Raw genomic sequence first — 15625 nt, 5'->3', positions numbered from 1 at the left:
CATCAGTGTATATGTGAAGTTGGGATTTTTTGCCCCAATATGCATCACTTTACACTTGCTCACATTGAATCTCATTTGCCATTTTAATGCCCATTCTTCCAGTACGCAGAGATCCTTCCAGAGCTCTTCACAGTCCGATTTTGTTTTAAACACCCTAAATAATTTGGTGTCATCTGCAAACTTGGCTACTTTACTGTTTAACCCCAACTCCAGGTCATTGATGAACAGGTTGAAAAGCACCGGTCCCAACACAGATCCCTGAGGCACCCCACTGCTCACATCCCGCCATTGTGAGAACTGACCATTGAGTCGTACTCTCTGCTTCCTATTTTTCAGCCAGCTCTCAATCCATAAGAGGACTTGTCTATGAAATTTCCTTAGCAGTCTTTGGTGGGGGACTTTGTCAAAAGCTTTTTGGAAATCCAAATACACAATATCCACAGGCTCATTCCTGTCCACATGCTTACTGACGCTATCAAAAAACTCTAATAGGTTAGTGAGACAGGACCTACCCTTACAGAAGCCATGTTGGGTTTTGCCCAGCAGACCTTGCCCTTCTATATGCTTGACAATTCTATCTTTAATAATACTTTCCACTAATTTACCCGGAACAGACGTTAAGCTAACTGGCCTGTAATTTCCTGGGTCACCCTTGCAACTTTTTTTTATAAATGGGTGTTACATTGGCCATTCTCCAGTCCTCTGGTACAGAGGCTGATCTAAGGGACATGTTACATATCATTGTTAGCATTTCAGCAATTTCCCATTTGAGTTCTTGAACTGTGACAACAATGCTGTGCTTAGTTAAAAATTTAGGTAATTTACAAGAAAAAGATGCAGACTAGAGTTTGACTTTATTGGAATTTAGTCAGTTTCACACCTATAATAAAACAACCACTTCCAACATCACAGTGCCCTTTGACACACAATTACATTATTATCTTCGTTTACTCATCAGCTTATCACACAACAGCCATGCTTTCCTTAGCATACTCGTTCAACCATCTAACTTCAAATTTTATTAGTCTTACAAGATTGCAACTCAGCATGCTGAGAATAAAGCTCTGGATTTTATCACATCTTAATTTTACAGCAGTAAAAATAAGGTATGGGAATAGCCATGGGGGAGTATTTTCGGCTAAAGATTTTGAAAAATGAATCAGGCTTTATGGCTGAATTTCTAACACCTTTGAGCACATGATGAAACAGGCAGTTTAGTATATTTTCATATGATCAAGAGTAAGACAAATGTAACTAAGTACATGCTTTATACTAAGGTGCCCATCCCAGTATCTGGGTTGGAAAAGACCTGCTTGAGTCCAAAAAGCTGGGTCTGAAATCTGCTGACCAATAAACAGACTACTGAATTTTATGGTGGTGATCAATGCAATTTTAAGCTGAGTTACACCCACCAATCCAGTCAGCTCAGAAGGGTGTAACTCTTCTTAGATCTCTCCCAACACATACCAGTATTAACAGCAATATTTGTCATTAATAAGACTGCACACATACTAATGAATACTGTGCTCTCTACTATGTGCTGAAAACATGAGATCTGGTTGCCAAGTCTACAGATTAACTACATGGATACCATCTCTTAGAAGCAGCCATATATTAAAGGCAGTAAAGGACGAGATACATGTATTGCATCACTGGAACATGGTGATACCAGAGAATGGCACATGTCATATATCACAAACCACAGCTGATTTCCCCATATACAAACAAAGAGGCTCCAAATTCAATATTAGGAGAATGATCACAAACTATGGGGGAAGTGTCTACAAGAAAACCCAAGATCAAGCACATTATCAGTAGGAGACAAAACAGGAGTCATAAACATACAATGAATGGAGAAAACCAAATATTGCTGATATCTATGCAATACAATTAGGATAAGCTAAAGATTCAATTCACAACAGCAGCCACAAACACTTTTAACATTCTCTAAGTACTCACATATATATATGAGTATTTACAGTATATATAAAGATCACACAGTCCTAAGCAGAGTTAGAGTGCTCTCAGTAACTGAAATCTCTTTACAATGGCACTGTATGACATTTATTCTGAAACAAAGTCTATTGCAGTTAGTTGGGTTTGTTCCAGGAAAATGTGATCAGAATTTAGGTATATCAGTATCATGACAATTTTCTAGAAATGTGGTTTAAAGAACCAGCAACTCATAATTACGGTAATAAGTGAGACTGTTTAGGCATGTTATTGCTACATTCCGGGAAACCAGAAAAGATGTCCAGGTGAGATTTAAGAACAAAATAAAACAAAGCAAATCTCTGGTAACATCCTACTCACTAACGGATCAAAACTATTGAATTAACCCAGCACTCTATTTCCAGCACTTGGCAGTCAAAAGCACCCAGGAAGCTAGCGTGCAAAGAACTAAATTGACTGACAACTCCGGCTGTTTTGGCCTCTAGCAATCAAAGGTACACTCTGGAGATGGAGCGTCGCTTAAATATCTTGCCCTTTCCCTCCATGATTCCCGAGTTCTGCTGTGGGAGATCTGAAGCCTCTAAATAAACGGTACACATTTAAGCCTGAAGGGGGAAAAAAAACCCTACTTTCCTCAGGTCGCATTTTAAACCGACGCGTCACTTGTTCCTCTTTTCCTTGCGCTCATTCTAGCGTAAGAGTAGAAAAGAGCAAGAGTCCAGTAGCACCTTAAAGACTAACAAGAATATTTTTCTGGCAGGGTATGAGCTTTCGTGAGCCACAGCTCACTTCTTCAGATACTTCTTAAAGACTAACAAGAATATTTTCTGGCTTTCATGAGCCACAGCTCACTTCTTCAGAAACAGCCAGAATGTGAATCCATCTGTCTTTAAGTAGAGGAGAGTGAATTCAGACAAGCATTAGTATGTAAATGTGAACAGTATGTCAATGTGAATAGCAGGCGTGATGGGATTAGGGGTGGTACGCAGAAGAGTCTGTGATGTCCAGGGGAGAGATGGGTGTGGAGAAACCAGCATTGGTCATGAGCCATGAATGCAAGGTCTTGATTCAGCCCAGGTCAATGAATTGACTTCAGTTTGAACATTAACTGCAATTCAGCAGTTCAGCCTAAGAGTCAACCCCGCCGAGCCGAAATGGGCCACTCTGACCCCTCCCCAAGCGACCATCCCTCAACCGCCCCAGACATTACAACAGGGACGAGCGACTCGGCCAAAGCAGGCGACTTGTCGCCAGTTCAAACGGTACCGGCCCCCCGGGTAGGGTGGGTGTGGGTCGGCTTCTGCCTTGGGGATAGCAACGGTGGTCGACGGAAGGGCGGGACTACAGATCCCCTTTGGGGGGGGGGCTGATGATGGGCGGCGGCGCTGGAGGGGTCCATATTCTCGCCGCCTCCCCCCTTCACCCACGGATTGTCCCACTCACCAGCTGCTCAGCGGCAGCGCTTCCTCCCCTTCCGCCATAGCTGTTGACGTGCCTCGCCACCTTGCCGTAAGTCGCGGTCTACATTTCCAGTACTCTGTGTCGCAAAACAAGCACCAACCCGCATCTTTCCGACATGGCTGCCGTAAAGCCCCCAAACCGTTTTTTAAATATAATTTTTTTATTATTATTTTCTTCATCTAATATATCAACATATACATCAACATTTATTTATTAATAAAAAATTGATAAAAGTAGTAAAAAACAAAAATTATAGTAATTTAAACCTTTTAAGTTTAAATTAATAGTAAAAAACAAAAAATATAGTAATTTAAACTTAAAAGGTTTAAATTACTATAATTTTTGTTTTTTACTACTTTTATCAATTTTTTATTAATAAATAAATGTTGATGTATATGTTGATATATTAGATGAAGAAATATATGACTTCCCCCTCACTCTTTTCCATCTAAAGATAAATTGTATATACTTTTGCTCACAAAATTAATCCCCCTATTATTTAATTAATATATACTTGTTAAAATTTGTTAATTCAGTACCTTAATGTAACCATCGTACAAAATATATGAGAGGGGTTAAACCAAAGAATATCCTTGAAACGGTCCCATTCAAAATTGATTTTCACAGTAAATTCTCCACGCCTCCCACTCCCCCCAAAATTGACCGCTTTTTAATAGTCTATAGTATGCAAAATATATAAGAGGGGTTAAACCAAAGAATATCCTTGAAACAATCCCATTAAAAATTGATTTTCACAGTAAATTCTCCACGCCTCCCACTCCCCCCAAAATTGTACAGCCCCCAGACCGCTTTTTAATAGTCTATAGTATGCAAAATATATAAGAGGGGTTAAACCAAAGAATATCCTTGAAACGGTCCCATTCAAAATTGGTACATGGGTTGTCAAGAAGGGGGGAATTCCCCCCAGGGGGGGTTTTAGGGTTGCGGGGGCGGAATTGGGACCACTATTCAGCAAAGTGGGATGTCCTGTAGTTTGTGCCCAATCTGTAAACTTGTAGCTCGTTTTTAATTTAATCTGCGATATTCAATAAAGTTTATGGCTATTTTGGGGAGGGGGGGATTGTATTCTGAACAATGGTGAAAGGGGGGGAATGGAGCAAAAAAGGTAGAGGACCCCTGCTATAGCAGCTTCAGTTTGGGTCAACGTGGAGGTGGATTTTCGCACCACGTACACAGAAACTGTTTGCATCTCTCTCCCCACCACTACTGCTTTAAGAATGCAAACCGGTTTTCCATTCCACCGGCCAGAGATTTCAATATAGAGATGCAACAGCCTAGAGCGGCTTCAGTCTACACCTATCCCAGCCAACGGTAGCGTTCGTTTTTTTACCGGAAGTTTAGGCTCGCTATTTTTAACTCTTTATGATTGGTCACTTCTTGCCTGCACACCAAGGGGCTACAGTCTTTGCAGTTTTCTAGCACGACTTTCGGTCCCCGATTGCAGTTGCTCGAGTCCTCCGTGCGCGGGGCAAGGGGGCTGGAAATACCTAGAAATCGTTGTAAAGAAGGTAGGGCTAGTGGCTCTCTTTTGCAGCGCTGCCCTGAAATAATAATACCTCCCTAGTAAAAATGTACAAAACAATCTAGGAACGGCTGGTTCCTCCCAGCTAAGCCTAAAGTGCTTTTAAAACGCCTCATACTAAGGGGGGGAAATACAGACGCAGGAACCATAATGAATAGAGCTTCGCCTGTTGAATTTCAACCTGTTGTCTAGGATGGAAAGGCAAAGGAAGCAAGTACAGTGTGCAGGTTGGATTTTATGCAGAGATTAGGAGAAGCTGTCTGATGTGCGTGTCCAGTTTGTCTGGCAGATCAGGTAATACGAGCCCCTCCAGGGTCAAGCATAGGAGACACAGCATATTAGGTAGCTTGCAAAGTACCACAGACTTTGCAATTTTGGCACAAGAGATGGTAGGAATCATTTTTCCTTTTCAGGTCTGATTCTCGCAGTGGGTTTCTTTCTGTTGTCAAAAAGCTAAAGTGAGAATCATAAATATTTTTGGCTCATTTCTAGCCAGAACTCTAAGGCTCCAATGTTGTATTTCAATTATACACCTTCCGTTCTGGGCTCTCTGTTAAAATATGTTCAGAAATTGGTTCAACAAGATTCAGATTCCTATGGACCAATAGTGCCATCCCACGACCATTCAAGTTTACTGCACATATAACAAAATAGGTACGACTAGTCCTGCTCCTTATTATGCAGCTGAACTGGAAAAAGGTCTGTGACATCAATATCGTTTCACTACAATTTAAGTGTTTGTTAAAGTGGGGGATCCCACACATTCTTTCCCACATCCCACCAATGCCAGATATGCAAGTATGACAATAGAAGGCTTAGTCTAGTTAGTTTATTGCAAAAATTAAACGAGTCCAGCGGCACCTTAGAATCATAAGAGTTGGAAGGGACCACCAGGGTCATCTAGTTCAACCCCCTGCACAATGCAGTTAATTCACAACTACCTCCCCCCAACACACACCCAGTGACTCATACTTCATGCCCAGAATGGCTTGACAAGTAACAAAATGTCTGATTCATGAAAACTTATACTAGAATACATCACTTCATCAGATGCAATACTAGGTGATTCTTATGCAGTATCAGACAATAGAGTTATGGCTTGGTGGTAGAGTGTCTGCTTTGCATGAGAAATATTCTGGGTTCATTCTCTGGCAATGCCAGTTAACAGCTTCAAGTTGTACACAATGTGACAGCCTTCTACCTAAAACTGTGGTGAGCCGTCCCCGGTCAGATTAGACAAAACTAACCATGATAGTTCTGTGGTCTGACTCAGTATGAGGCAGCTTCGGGTATGTTTATAACTGAATGAGCGCCTCCTAAGCATACAGCATAAGAAAAGCCATGCTGAATCAGACCAAGGCCCATCAAGTGCAGCAAAACAAACAAACAAACAAACAAAACCCCAGTAAATTTCAGGTTTATTGGCCCGATTTTTTTAGGTAAATCCAAAATAAGGCAAATACCCATACCAGCTTTATTTCCAGTTCTTTTTTTATTATTATTATTCAGGTTCATTTTAGTCTAGCGTGATGTAGAATCATAGAATTGGAAGAGACCACTAGGGTCATCTAGTCCAACCCCCTGCACAATGCAGGAAATTCACAACCATCTCCCCCCCACACACACACCCAGTGACCCTTTCTCCATGCCCAGAAGATGGCCAAGGTGCCCTCCCTCTCATGAACTGCCTAAGGTCATAGAATCAGCATTGCTGACAGATGGCCATCTTGCCTCTGCTTAAAAACCTCTAGGGAAGGAGCACTTACCACCTCCCGAGGAAGCCTGTCCCACCGAGGAACCGCTCTGCTAGAAAATTCTAGATGGAAACTCTTCTGATTTAATTTCAACCTGTTGGTCCTAATCCTAATTCCTGAAGTGGGGGCGGGGGGCGGGGAGGAGAGCCAGCTGCCCTCTAGCTGCACATTTCCCCCATCCAAATTCTCAAAACCCAACACCAAGCCCCCATGCAGAGTTTTGAGAATTAGGATGGGGGAAATGTGCAGCTAGACAGTGGCAAATCCGAGGCAAAATCTCCCATGCGTAAATGGCCAATAAGCCCCCATGCAGAGTTTTGAGAATTCAGATGGGGGAAATGTGCAGCTAGACAGTGGCAAATCCAAGGCAAAACCTCCCATGCGTAAATGGCCAATAGGCCCCCATGCAGAGTTTTGAGAATTAGGATGGGGGAAATGTGCATCCAGAGAGTGGCAAATCCGAGGCAAAACCTCCCATGCATAAATGGCCAGTAAGCCCCCATGCAGAGTTTTGAGAATTCAGATGGGGGAAATGTGCAGCTAGACAGTGGCAAATCCAAGGCAAAACCTCCCATGTGTAAATGGCCAATAGGCCCCCATGCAGAGTTTTGAGAATTAGGATGGGGGAAATGTGCATCCAGAGAGTGGCAAATCCGAGGCAAAACCTCCCATGCATAAATGGCCAGTAAGCCCCCATGCAGAGTTTTGAGAATTCAGAGGGGGGAAATGTGCATCTACAGCGGGGCAAATCCAAGGCAAAACCCTCCCGTGCATAAACGGCCTTTGCCACTCCACCCTCGCTGCGGATTTCCCGAACCGGACGGGACGCCGAGCTTCTGAAGCCCCGCCCACAAGCCTTCAGCGCCGGGCGGGCTTTCCCCATTCGCAGTGACGTCCTTGGAGTTCTCCGCGTGGCTCCGCCCCCTCCTCCCCGGGGGGAAGGAACAGCGTGGCCTGTGAAGCGGTGCGGCAGCATGGGGGACGCTCTGGAGGAGCCCTGGTGGGAATCCACGGGGGAAACGTGCGAGGGGAGGAAGGGCAGCCCAGGTACGTGCAGGGCCAGGCGAAGGAGCTGGGGACGGCCATGATTCCGCGTGGGTTGAATCCCCCTCTTTTCTACCCTGCTTCCGAGTTCTCTGTTCCCCCGCGGCCGCCCTCCACGTTTTCCTCTTGCACGTGCCCATTCGCTCGCTGCTTCCACCACCCCTTTTCCTTTCTGGTGTAGCGGTCAACAGGGGTTCGTGGGGGAAAGAGAGACCCGAACCGTTATTTCAAGGAAACAGTTTATTCTGGCAGCTGCGACCCAGAGGCCCTAATGGGTAGAAATCGCTGAGTCCCGATCATACCGAGGAAGGGATATTTATCCAAATTCAAGATATGACAGCCATCAACATTCAGGGCGTATCTGATTGTAATACAGACAGAGAGGCGGCAGTATAGGAACAGTTTCACCCAGTTCTTGTGATGGTTCACTGTAACCCTCTGTGACTGTAACCCCAATTCCTAGCACACAGACACACAGAGATGCCCTGCCCAGCAACAAGCTATTCCCTTGCCGTACCTAAATCGTTTCAATACATTTACAGAAAGGAAAAGAGATTATTACAAATTGCAAAATCAGTGGCTCTTCCATAGTCAGGGGAAGTCTACCTTGCTGTCTCGCTGTTGACTCGTTGGTCGATTTGGTTTCGTTTGGGAACGTGCAATTCACATTGCAACTAGGAAGCCCTCCGCGGATTGGGAGCAGGGTTGACGCTTGCCCGAGGGCACGAGAGTTGGGATTCCAAGCGAGATCATATTGACGCGTTGGTGTGCGACCTACTCCGAATCACCTCCATCCTGTACTGAATCCACCTTCAAACTGCCCTCCCGGTTGTGTATTCGCACAGGGAGAGACGCACTTTCCTCTAGTCCACATAAGGGTAGGATGTTAAGTGTAGAAGAATAGTAAAAGATATAACGCAGTATAACTTGATGAGCCTTAGAGGGTTACCGCACTTGTATTCCCAGTGATGTATTAAGAGTTTGAAAACGTTATAAAAAATACTGTTCGCACTTTGGCCCCTTTAGCTGTGAAGACGTCTTCCAACCATTTATAAGCCGTGGTATCCAAAAAACCCTTCAAAGCGATGTTTTTTATAATGTTTTCAAACTCTTAATACATCGCTGGGAATACAAAGTGCGGTAACCCCCTTTGATGGTCAATAACTTATAAAAAGGAAATATTTTATTTAAATGAAAAGCTTTATTCAGTAATTCAATATGGCTTATAAGAAGGAAACACCTGACCTAAATGTTAAGTTTTATTTAGTTATTCAGTATGGCTTCAAACTGTAGAAGGGTTACAAGGTATGCAAACTATGTAATGTTACTCCTTATTGTTTTTCCCTTTCCCCCTATTTCCCTTTTAATTTTGTACCCTAAAAATTAATTAAATTGTTTTTTTTAAAGGGTAGGATGTCAGGCTGCAGCTTGAAATGATTTCCCTCAGGAGTTTTGCTTTGAAATCCGAATTGCCTCTGAAACTGTGATGCAGCAGATGGTTGAACTAGAAACAGTTACATGTCCTGCTATGGTTACTGTGTTTTTATGAGAGTCCTGGCCTGATTCTATTTTCACGTGGGGAGTGGAAACCAGTGCAGAGGACTTGCTTTCCAGGAGTTGTTCTTTTTCTCATGGAAATGTTGGTTTATCTTTTTGGGATAGGGATGCAGAAATTTGGTCATGAACCCGGGACGTACTAAAACTAGGAACAGCTCTTGCCCATAGACGACCCATGACTGCCCATAGAGAATGCATGCTTGCCAATAAGTAATAATGAAACTACGCCTGCCTGTGGAGGGGGGGACGATGATGAGTGAGGGCACGCTTGCCCGTGGAGGGGGGGACGACGACGAGTGAGGGCACGCTTGCCCGTGGAGGGGACGACGAGTGAGGGCATGCTTGTCCGTGGAGGGGGGGACGATGACGAGTGAGGGCACGCTTGCCCGTGGAGGGGACGACGACGACGAGTGAGGGCACGCTTGCCCGTGGAGGGGGGGACGACGACGAGTGAGGGCACGCTTGCCCGTGGAGGGGGGGACGACGACGACTGAGGGCACTCTAGCCAATACAGCAAGCATGGTCTCACTGTTCCCTATTGGCAAGCGTGGTTTCCACTATTCCCAATGGGTGAGCGTGCATTCTCTATGGACAGTTATGTATTGTCTATGGGCAAGCGTTCTTAGTTTTCGTAGGTTCCCTTTTTAAAACCTAACAGAAGCCTAATTTGTACGAAATTACAGCCCTACAGCTATGGTTTAAATTTGAGGGAATTGTAACCCATCAAGTTCCTAATAGGCCCTTATTAAAGCTAGTAGTGTCTCTAAAATGGCTGAACAACAAACCTTCCAAGAGAGTGTTCTAGACTCAACAAATCCACCAAAACCTTATGCAGACTAGAGAACAGACAAAGACACCAAACTACCACAAAAAATCTTGGAGTGGCCAATAGGAAAGCTCACTGGAGCTTCCCATGTGGCCAATGGCATTGCTGCAAAGCCAGCTGGTTTGAGGGCAAGTTAGAGAGGAGGAGGGCAGGAATTCTTAGTGGCCAATAGGAGCCCAAGTAAGGAAGAACAGTGTTCTTTCACCAATCACTTAAGGTGTTTTTTGGCTAGGATTATTTTCAAACTTTTTTGTGCTTAGCTATAAAAGCAGATCTGGTTTCCAGACCAAGGTGTTTGAGAGAGTTTGGTGGCATAGGCTTGGCTTTAGCTCGTGCTGCCTGATTCTTCTTCTGCGATCCTGGTTCCTAGTGCCTCATCTGCTGGTTTACAACCTGCTATTTGTGTTAGATTCTTTCCTGCCTGGAGGTGAAGACATTGAAGGGTATGAGATATCATTCTTTTCCTTTTAGACGTGTTGTTGTGCTTGGGGCTTATTTTCTAAATTTTGCTAGAAGCCAGCAGGCCTTTGCCAGTTTGGTGGTGGGAAGAAAGGTTGCTAGTTTGAGGGGGTGATTTGATTATTTTGGGTGGGAGTTCCTGCTTCCATTTCTCTACTGCTTGTTGTTTCAAAGTTGCATTGTTTGGATTTTGGGGTTTTCTCTGCTTCAGATCTTGCTGGCTTTCACCTGAAAGGGGTGAGTTGATTGTTTGGGGGGGGCACTGCTTTGTTGTTGAATTTAGAGAGGTTTTTTTTTTGGTAGTTTGGTATCTTCTGGAGTGAACTTTAAAATGTTTTCCTGTGGGGAATGGGGGCAATCCCATTGGGACCCCATAAAATTGGATTCCCTGACCGAATACTGAAACTACGCTTGCCAATAGGGAATAATGAAACCACGCTTGCCAATATGGCAAGCGGGGTCTCACTGCTCCCTGTGGGCAAGCGGGTCTCACTGTTCCTTATGGGCAAGCGGGGTTTCATTGGTCCCTGTTGGCAAGCATGGTTTCCACAATTCCCAATGGACAAGCATGTATTCTTCATGGGCAGTCATGTATTGTCTATGGGCAAGCGCTGTTCCTAGTTTTAGTACATCCCCGTGAAGCCTGCCTTGTCAAAGAAGCAGCAAAATCCAGTGTCTCCAGGACAGAAACAGTATAATGTTGTAAACATTAAATTTTAATGAAGATTACATTCGCTTATCAAGCATTATTATGAAATTCAGGCAACAAAGCACTGAAGGAAAAACAAATTTTTAAGGTATTGTTCCAGGCTGTTTGAAAACTGATATGTGCAAGAGGGCTGGGGTGATGAAAATATCTAAATGATATAGGCCACAGGTAGTATCTAGCCAATATATATTTTTAATGGTTGCTCTGTTGTGTTTTAAGATATTTACTGCCTTTCTGTGTGTATGGCATTAGCATACCAGTGGAAGGCCTGCTCAGGCCATCTGCCACTGGCATGATAATGCTACATGTGAATGAGCCAATGAATATGATTTGAGGCATCCATAGGACATTTACCCATAACTTTGTCATGTATGCTTACATCTTACAGAAGTAAGGCAGTGGCAAATCAGAGTTCCTGCTATGAAGACAAGGGAAGCATATCTATAATACAAAATGGTTTTAAAAAGTTTAATTGCTACGGGTTCTCTAAAGGAATTTTTCAATTGTAATTTTCTGAAAGCGCTGAGTATGCTGTACTAACATCTCAGACTACCCCTCCCGAGTGATCCTTTCCCAAGGCTTCTTGAGGAGATGGGAGGGATATTCAACCAGTTGGTTGGAGAGCCAGCATGGTGTAGTGATTAAGAGCAGTGGTTTGGAGCGGTGGAGTCTCATCTGGAGCACCAGGTTTGATTCTCCACTCCTCCACATAAGCGCTGGAGGCTAATCTGGTGAACTGGATTTGTTTCCCCACTCCTACACATGAAGCCAGCTGGGTGTCCATGGACTAGTCACATTCTCTCAGCCTCACCTACCTCACAGGGTGTCTGTTGTGGGGAGGGGGAGGTGATTGTAAGCTGGTTTGATTCTTCCTTAAGTAGCAGAGAAAGTCAGCATGTAAAAACCAACTCTTCTTCAGTTTAAGCTTGTGATATAAATATGCTAGGATTGCCAAACCGTTGCCTGGCACTCCCAGGAGCTTGGGAGGTGGGGCGAGGGGCCAGAAATAACATTCTGAGATCTGTCGGCATCATATTATGGTGAAAACCTAGACATAATGTTGATGTGTTGTGCATCTTACCTTTTCTGCCCCCACATTTTTCTTGCTGGCGTGGATGCAAAGGCAGGTGGGAGGGGAACAGGCAAATGGTCAACCAAAATTATGCTCCAAAAGCACGATATCTGAGGCATTAGGAACGTTTTTCTCAAATGGGGCATCGTTGGACAAACTGCTTTCATGGCCATGAATAAGTTAGGTCCTCCATTTGCACTGGGGTTGGCTGAAATGAGTTAACTTTGTTCAGTCTAATGCCCTCCCAAATTAAACTTGCTTATGCTTGGCTCTCTTCCAAGTTGATGCGCATGTGTCCCATGACCCCTAATTGGGAGCACAATAGAGCTTGGAGGATTTGTCATCACTACACCTCCCATGGATCCTTGCACCTGGCATGCTATGGAGAGCCTGTGAGGCAAGCACAGGGCTCACCCCTCTGTCATTTCACAGAATGTGCATAGCAGAAATGTTTGGGAGGGCATTTTTATAAAGGGATTAGAACTATAACATAATGTAACAGCTCAGGAAGCCACTTTTATAAATGAATAGGATTGTAGTCTATCAGTGCATTCCTAAAGAGAGTTACTCCAGTCTAAGCTCATTCATTTCGGTGGGCTTAGACTGGAGTAACTCTCCTTAGGAATGCAGTGTATGGCAATGTTTATTCTACTGTATTGTCTCCTGTCTTCTAAACTCACTTCGTGCCTTATGGTGTATTTCTGTTTGTTGGTTGTTTGTTTGCATTGTTTTGCAGGCCTGCAACCCTTGTCCTACTACCTTGCTTATTCAGTTTTTAATGCTGATTGATTTTCCCTATTTTGTAATACACCTTGAATGTGAATGAGAAAGGTGGGCTAAAAATGAAGTAAATAAAATCAATACTGATGACGGTACTAGGGCGTCAGGATCTATAGAAACTGCTAATCTCTCAGGTTCTTGTGTCCTGGATACTGCCATGGGTGCAGTAGACATTTAATGGTACCCTTGCAGTGAGGCTCCCTGTCATAATTACTTGGGAAATGTGGATGGAAATGGAAGGGCTGGCCCTGGCAGAAGCCCTTTACGAGTCAGCGTGGTGTAGTGGTTAAGAGCGGTGGTTTGGAGTGATGGAGTCTGATCTGGAGAACTGGGTTTGATTCCCGGTTTGATTCCCCACTCCTCCGCATGAGCTGCTGAGGCTAATCTGGTGAACTGGATTTGTTTCCCCACTCCTACACATGAAGCCAGCTGGGTGACCTTGAGCAAGTCACATTTTCTCAGCTTCACCTACCTCACAGGGGAAGGGCAGGTGATTGTCAGCCAGTTTGAGTCTCCCTTAAGTGGTAGAGAAAGTCGGCATATAAAAACCAACTCTTCTTCTTCTTCTCAAACAAATGTTGGAGGGGATTCTAGGTTCTGTTCATAATAGACTGTGTGTGTATGGGTCCCCCCCCCAATATGAGGAAGCTATTTCTAAGTGGCCCCTTCCCCCAATTTTTGATGTTACTCACTTGCTGTGATAGTCCATCCATTCTCAATGTTGTGCTGATGTAGGGATGTCACATTTCTCCAGAACGTAGGTGTTCTGTCTTGTAACTGGGACCTGAAATTTTCTTTTGCTGCAGTGGGCAATGTAGTTAAATGGGTGTTTGCAGGCATTTCATGGATATGTCCTATGACATGAGCAGTGATGAGTGATGCGGTTTTAATAATTTGTGTGCTGACAGGTGGGGTTTTCAAGGCAAGAGTTGAACAGAGGTGGTTTGCCTTTGCCTTCCTCTGCATAGCAAGCCTGGTCTTCCTTGGTGGTCTCTCACTCAAGTATTAATGATGGTCAACCCTGCTTAGCTTCCAAGTGCTGATGAGGTTGGGCTTGTCAGGCTTATTTAGGCTGCTGATACTACTATACTCTGAGTTTAAGTTGCATTAAGTGTATTTTAAAATATTTCAGGAGTCCAGTGGCATCCTAAAGATGACCCAGATTTATTCTAGCATAAGCATTCGTGAGTTTTAGCAAAAAAAAAGACATATGCTGGAATAAATTTGGATAGTCTTTATGTGCCATTGGACTCCTGTTATACTTTGCTGCTACAGCAACCCATCTGAAATTAAAGCTCTCCAGATGCTGAGCGATGTCCTGCTGTAACACTTTAAGCAGAAGCACTTATCTAGGATTTTAAAAGCTGCCCAGTGCTGGGAAAGCAAACAAGTGGATTGGCATTTTATTAACCTTTAGATTTTATGTCTTGTGTTTAGTTACACCAGTGGGCTGTTCTTCTACACTGCTGAAGCAACCATCTGCCCTAATGTGTTTTTTTCTCCAGAAGGGCAAGTCACAGTATGATTCTCCAAATGGTCCCTTCCTTCGTGTGAACTGTATTTTATTACACTGTTACCTTCTAGGTGTTGTGCATCTAAATTGTGCAAAGGTTCCAATTCAAGTGGGACTGCATTGTCTGATCTTCTGGATGAGCCCATAAAATGGGCTGGATTAGGACTGATTTGGGCACACATGGGCATATGAGCTCAGTCCTCTTCAGTTTTGACAGGATTTAATGTTCAGCATCCTCTCTGGAGGTCCCAAGCTTTGCCATAGCAAGCTTCAGAAGGAGAAACGAACTTTTTAGGCCTTTCTAAGTAACACAAAGAACAGCAGCTGATGCTCGGGCCAGCTGCTGAGGTACAAAGCAGTAAAATCCCTAGCAAAACTTTATTATTGTATCCATAATTAACTGTACAGATTTGGTGTGATGGAATGTGCCTTGTCAAAATAATGCAGGGGTGGGCTGAATAGCAGCATGTACCAGACCATTTTGCTTGGCCTGCTGAGCTGTTTCATGGCCCAAGTTGCAGAGGCAAGCCTTTGAGGTTCTGGCAGCGCTGCTGGGCCCATCCGCATGGAAGAAAGTGTGGCTACGACTATCGTTGCTTGCTGGACCTGTGCAGCTGCCATCTGGGTCCAAGGAGAGCTCCCGAGGCAGTGGCAATGTTGATGTTGCATAGTTGTCAGGTTTTTTTTGGAGGGGTGCCCTGATTTAATCGCGCACGTGCTGGGGGTGTGTGTGTCAGCTTATACATCCTTTAGAAACCGCTTCTGCCTCAGTCTTAGAATGCAGTTTTCTGGTAATCGTTTAGTACAGACAGTCAACTCCAGGAACAAAAAAAATTTAGTATACTTTTGCAGTTTTTTCACCCTTTATTTTTCATGTTGGCTTTTCACCAGACTGTTTTAAAAAGTAGTATTTTTTTTTTGTCTTCCTTGGATAGCACCTTAGGAATGTTGTTC

The 15625-nt window shown here is 44.0% G+C and overlaps 1 protein-coding gene across 2 annotated transcripts in view; it reads right to left on the bottom strand.

The window, feature by feature from the left end:
- Positions 1–3461, bottom strand: part of TBC1D23 (TBC1 domain family member 23) — a 48534-nt gene extending 45073 nt beyond the window's left edge. For both annotated transcript variants that reach the window (XM_056858627.1, XM_056858628.1), the window contains exon 1: positions 3397–3461. In XM_056858627.1, the coding sequence (XP_056714605.1) occupies positions 3397–3434 (38 nt within the window). In that variant the 5' untranslated portion in view covers positions 3435–3461. The remainder of the gene's footprint in view (positions 1–3396) is intronic.
- Between the last annotated feature and the right edge of the window lie 12164 nt (positions 3462–15625).

Source organism: Euleptes europaea, chromosome 12, assembly GCF_029931775.1.
Source record: "Euleptes europaea isolate rEulEur1 chromosome 12, rEulEur1.hap1, whole genome shotgun sequence".
NCBI lineage: Eukaryota > Metazoa > Chordata > Lepidosauria > Squamata > Sphaerodactylidae > Euleptes > Euleptes europaea.
Note: the sequence above shows the minus strand (reverse complement) of the source record. Positions and strands in the feature narration are given on the sequence as shown.